The 5,283-nt window shown below is 37.7% G+C and overlaps 1 protein-coding gene and 1 pseudogene across 1 annotated transcript; one reads left to right on the plus strand and one right to left on the minus strand.

Moving 5' to 3' along the window:
• Positions 1-589: 589 nt before the first annotated feature.
• Positions 590-1,231, minus strand: LOC149237683 (WPP domain-associated protein-like; annotated as a pseudogene).
• Positions 1,232-1,864: 633 nt separating this feature from the next.
• LOC149237684 (uncharacterized) lies at positions 1,865-2,585 on the plus strand. The gene has a single exon (XM_089366856.1). The coding sequence runs from the start codon at positions 1,872-1,874 to the stop codon at positions 2,583-2,585; it is 714 nt and encodes a 237-aa protein (XP_089222982.1). The 5' UTR covers positions 1,865-1,871.
• The last annotated feature ends 2,698 nt before the right edge of the window (positions 2,586-5,283 follow it).

Consider the following 5,283-nt stretch of genomic DNA (forward strand, 5'->3'; position numbering starts at 1 on the left):
ATATTCATATTGCACAAGTACTCTACCAAAATCAATGGGGGTGCTATCTTACAGAAGCACCTCCATAATTGTATAACTGTTAAACATTCAACTGTTAGGAATGATGTTAAACATGAATAGCATCATCATCAAATCGAGCACTTTATCTTTCCTAGAAGCAGTACAGACCAATGATGAAGTCAAATCTCAAAACAGAAAATTAGATTTCACTTTAAACAATCTTAATATTCATATCAATTTAAATAAATCGCTAACCTAATTAGAATGATTAAATTGATTAACAAACTTATCAATACTAATAGTAACAAAGGAAAGTTCAACCATTCATATGCCCCTAATGGATCCAAATAATTCTTGGTTGTCTAAGTATAAAGAAAAACTCAATTCCTAGAAGTTTTGTCATTCAATGCCAACAAGTTTCCTAAAAGTGGGTAATTTTGTTCTCTCAAGTCTTTCCCTTCATTTCTGGTTAGTATACCACACACCACAAGAGCAGCCTTGAACTATTTCACTGAAAGATTCCCTTGTCATTTTAGATATTAACTTGAAATATTTATGCTATAAGATAATGACAAGAAAATCCCAGTGGTTACATATGTACTCTTACCCCTGGATAATGTTGCAATACAGGTGCATAGTGGTTAAGTACAATATACACTTTCCCCAACAAGCTTAAAACGTTTTCAACCTCATCTCCCAACAAATCCACCTCTTCCTCAGCTTTCTGGAGATTGCAATATCTTCTGTCACACATTTTCCTATAGTGTGACTCCCTTACCGCAAACGAATTGACTAGCCCACTAAGTGTGACCAGTTGTCGCTCAACTTCTTTCAACCTTAGGAAGTTGTGATGGAGTTTTTCCAATGTTGTTTCTTCAAACTTCAAAGATGCATCCATGACATTCCTAATATACCTTGCTAATTTGCATTTCTCTCTACTTTTGATTCATTTCTAAGTCTGTTATGCAATCCTCAAGCTTTTGCACCTTTGCCTCAAAGAACTCTTTTTGTTTCTCTTTTTCCTTTATATGCATCAATGCCCACTCAAGTGATACTTCCTTCTGTTCAAGACATTCTTTGAGTAGAACTTTTTCATTTGTCTGATTTTCAATTTCTTTTTGAGCAAAGGTCAAGGCAATATCTTTCTCTGCAATGACTCTCTCAAGTTCCATTTTTTTTCTTCCTCATTCAGAAAACGTTTGGAGAACATTTTCCTCACATACTCACCCATGTATATTGAACGTTGCAAAGCAAAGTGCTTGAACAACAATGCCGGTTCATACAAGCTTTTAAGATAACACTCCAGATAAGTTGGAAGAATGATCTGTGTATTTACCTTGTTCTTATTAGTAATATAGGAAGGGGGGAAAGTGGCTTACATTTTATTTTTGTTTCAATAAATATATTAACTACAGATATCTCAAAGCTTTGTTGTTGCAGGCAGATGGGATGATGTAGCAAAGGTCAGAACAATGGTGAGAGGCAAGGGCTTGATAAAAAAAACCAGGATGCAGCTGTATTGAAGTCAATACTAGGAACCATGTGTTCTTTGGAGGAGACTGATTGCACCCTAAGCGTCAGAAACATACCCTGAATTTCATGGTTTCATTTCGCTAACACAAAAGTGGCAAAATGTCTGGGTTTATTCCACTATCTATATACTCCAGACAGAACCAAGTTTATATAACATCTGATAGAAAGGAATAAACTAGAAACAAAACAATCAAAGGCTTCATAGCACATCACCAAACAGAACATAAACTATATAGCATCTGTCACAAGGGAATAAACAAGAGCCAAAACAATCAAATATTTCATAGCACACCAGATTTTTGAGACGAGCTTTGAGAGGAGATTCGTCAGAAAGAAACATGCCAAAGCGGAAGACGGGAGCCAGAAAGAAGGCAGAGAATCAGAGGGCGAGGCAGAAGGCCATTTCCCAACAGCAATTCCAGATTGATTTGGGCAAACATCCATGCAATGCTCTCTATACTTGCAATTTTTGCCACCAACCCCCCAAGAACAGGGCCTTCTGCTACTTCTGCGGCTCCATTCCTAAAATCCCTTCCTGTGCTCAATGCAGCAAGACCAAATGTATGGCAGCTGGATCTGACTGCGTCGTTCGTCATCCTGGCTGTAATGTCATAAGAATGAACATGGTTGGCAGCATATGTGATTTCTGTGAAGCATTCATATGCCACTCGAAACGTTGCCTCAAAACTCATTGTTGTACATGTCGTCTAACTGATGCAACATGTGTTGAATGTGAAAGGACTCTTTGGGATCATGGTGGGAGGATGTTCCGATGTTTTTCATGTGATCAATGGTTGTGTGAGGATGATCAATTTGAGCATCAAGCTTCTTGCCAACATCTTAATAGTGATACTTTTCATTGCTTGTCTTGCAATTGTCTTGGAATATATACATGCTTGCGTTGCAAGATTTGCTTCTGTGATGATCATGTGAAAAGTGTCACTAATGCAACCAGGAAAGGAGAGGGACTAACATGTAAGAAGTGTGGTTATGCTTTGAGAGAGACAAAAGATATGAGTGTTTCTGTTCGGAAACACAAGTTTGGACGCTAGGTGTTTATCTGATGCTGCTTGTGCAGCTATTGGAAAACACAACTATAATAGAATTGACTCGTACAAAGTTTCTTGAAGCATAGAAGGATTTAAAGAAAATTGTTGACTGGTTTGGGCGCTTTCCAACCATTTTACAAGGGTGTAAAGGAGGATTAGGACCAATACGATATGGTAGCTACAGTTTAATAAAGAAAAGATGTCAATAGGGGCTGAGTTGATTGGTAAAGCAGGGTGTTGTTATTTTCTCCACCACAGTTCAAATCACCCCAGTAGCATGTTTACCCTTGTGAGCTAGTGCACCTGAGTAAACAAACCTGTTATTGTGGTTGGGGTAAGGTGAAGGTCCTAAGCACTTGGCAAAATAGATACCCCTACTCACGACTGCTTAGATGAAGGAGAGCCATTGTTAGGCCTCAGATTTTGAACCTCACTTTGATACCACGTGTGAGGCTCCCTCCTAGGGTCCTCTAACTAAAAACTAAATTTCTCTAATTTTAAACACAATAATATGGGAAATAACTTATTTCTATCTAAACATTTATTTGATGATAATATACCATTAAAATTTGTTTACCACAAATTAAATAAGTAAGGATTTCATTGCAACCATTTACATAAGTAATCAATAAACGAAGGAATATGTGTTCCAATAGCTTAGTTAAGATGCTCCCGAGTTCTTGACTCTGTTGGGATGCTCCTCTTGACTACTTGACTAAATTTTCCTCCCAACCAACTAGGAAGTATTTCCTAGCCCAGGGAACCTCCATAGGTGCCCTAGCCCTTTGAGCCCAAGTTCAACCAGATGTAGCATGTCCAAGTTTAACAAACACTCTCCAGATCCAAGTTTGATCTCCCTCCTCTTTCTCCACATCCCTCCTCCAAATCAAAATCCTCCAAAACAAAACCAAAACCAAAACCAAGACCAAGGATCCCCCCTCTCCTCTCATAATCCTTCCCCTTTTATGTCTCTTCCTCCCATCCACCTCAACCACCTATCATTAATGCCATGACTACCCCCTCATCCTTTCATTTAGTATCCTTGACTTTTTACCATATCTTGTTCAAGTAGATTTGAGATGACATTTTGGGGATAAGATATGAATATTTAATTTGAAATTAATTGGAGAAGACCATATCTTCTCCTAAGTAGATTTTGAGAAGACACCTTGGGATACAGATATTTAATTTGGAATAAATGGAAGGAGAACATACCCTATCCAAATTTAAATTTGAGAAGACAAGTTGGAAATTGAATAATAACAATAATAAAATTTAAATAAAATTACAGTTTCACAAATGTAGGTATGCACCAATATTTCTTGATAATTATAAGTCAATATTTTCAGGTGATTTAAACACTAATAAAATTTGCATGATAAGATTAAGTAGGGCATTACAATGCCAGGGAACATGGAAGGTGAGTGAATGAATGGAAGGGGGGAACAAATTTCCTGAGGAACTGTGTAACATAGAAGGGAAGGTCAGGGAATGAATTTGTTTGGTCATTAGCATTGCCAGATGGAATCAGAAGTAGATTGGGACTGTGCCCTAGAACAACGAATTGATAACTATTTACTGAGAGAACATGTAGCGCAAGGATTGTAGCGCTTGATAGGTTGGAAATTCCGAGAGGGGGTGAATCAATATTTATTTTCAATTGTTATGTTTACTAGTTAAGATTATTAACAATTATAATAATAATAAAAAAATAAGGATTTTATTATAAACAAGTGAGGACACCAATCCTCTTTTACAAAAATTTGAGTACAATGATGTTTGAGGGCACCAACCCATCAATCTTCCAAGCTCCAACATGTTTCTAAGAAACAACTTGGACTTTTGTGAGGGTCTAACCTCTAGGGCTCCAAACCTATCCTTCTCAAGGCTCCAACCTAATTTTTAGAGGCTCCAATCCTTAGGGCACCAACCCTTTAGTCTTCTTAATAAAAATGAATAATTTACTTACTTGAATATCTTCATAAGATTCTGCACTGTTCAATGCTTCACATGTCCAATAGCTCCAAAATAGTTAGTGCTTTTGTTATCCAAGGTTCTTAATCTTCACTTCAAGGTTGATTGCATATGCCTTTACGGTAAGCTTGGTGATGCCACCATAGTCACTGAATCACTGAACCCTCAAAGTGTTGAACTGTATCTAAGATGCTATTCTTGGTGTTGTACCTATCTATTTCACTGATAGTCTCGAATATTCTTTCACATCTAGAAGTTCTAGTTATGAGTCAATAATGCAACAATCAAAATATGGTCCAAGAATGTAAATTTTGGACTTTATTGGTCTAGCGCGTGCACACACACACATATACAACTACAGAAATGATCCTTAGGCCTTCTCCATAGGTACTTCACATATATGAGCCGCAGTCAAGTGTAAAACAAGTACTACTATTCAGATAATAGGTCCGAGGGTATGTTGATGTCTTAGATCGTGCTTGTAGCTGCCTGCAAGAGATCCGATCTCTCCAAACTATTTCGAGCCCTATATGAAAGAGTTCCTAAAATTACTGAGGTATAGCCTCTCCACAAATTTGAGCCTCCTCCACAGGTCTAAGGGCTTAGGTGTGCAAATTCGAGCCTCTTCACAAATCTGTCTGAGCTAGATCCGAACTGCTATAAGTGAAGCAAGTTTCCATAGACCGAAAAACAAAGGGACAGGTAGCCACCCAAGAATGTTTGAGGC

Source organism: Pinus tabuliformis, chromosome 8 (genome assembly GCF_031772625.1).
Source record: "Pinus tabuliformis cultivar Carrire ecotype Pingquan chromosome 8, CPIR1, whole genome shotgun sequence".
NCBI lineage: Eukaryota > Viridiplantae > Streptophyta > Pinopsida > Pinales > Pinaceae > Pinus > Pinus tabuliformis.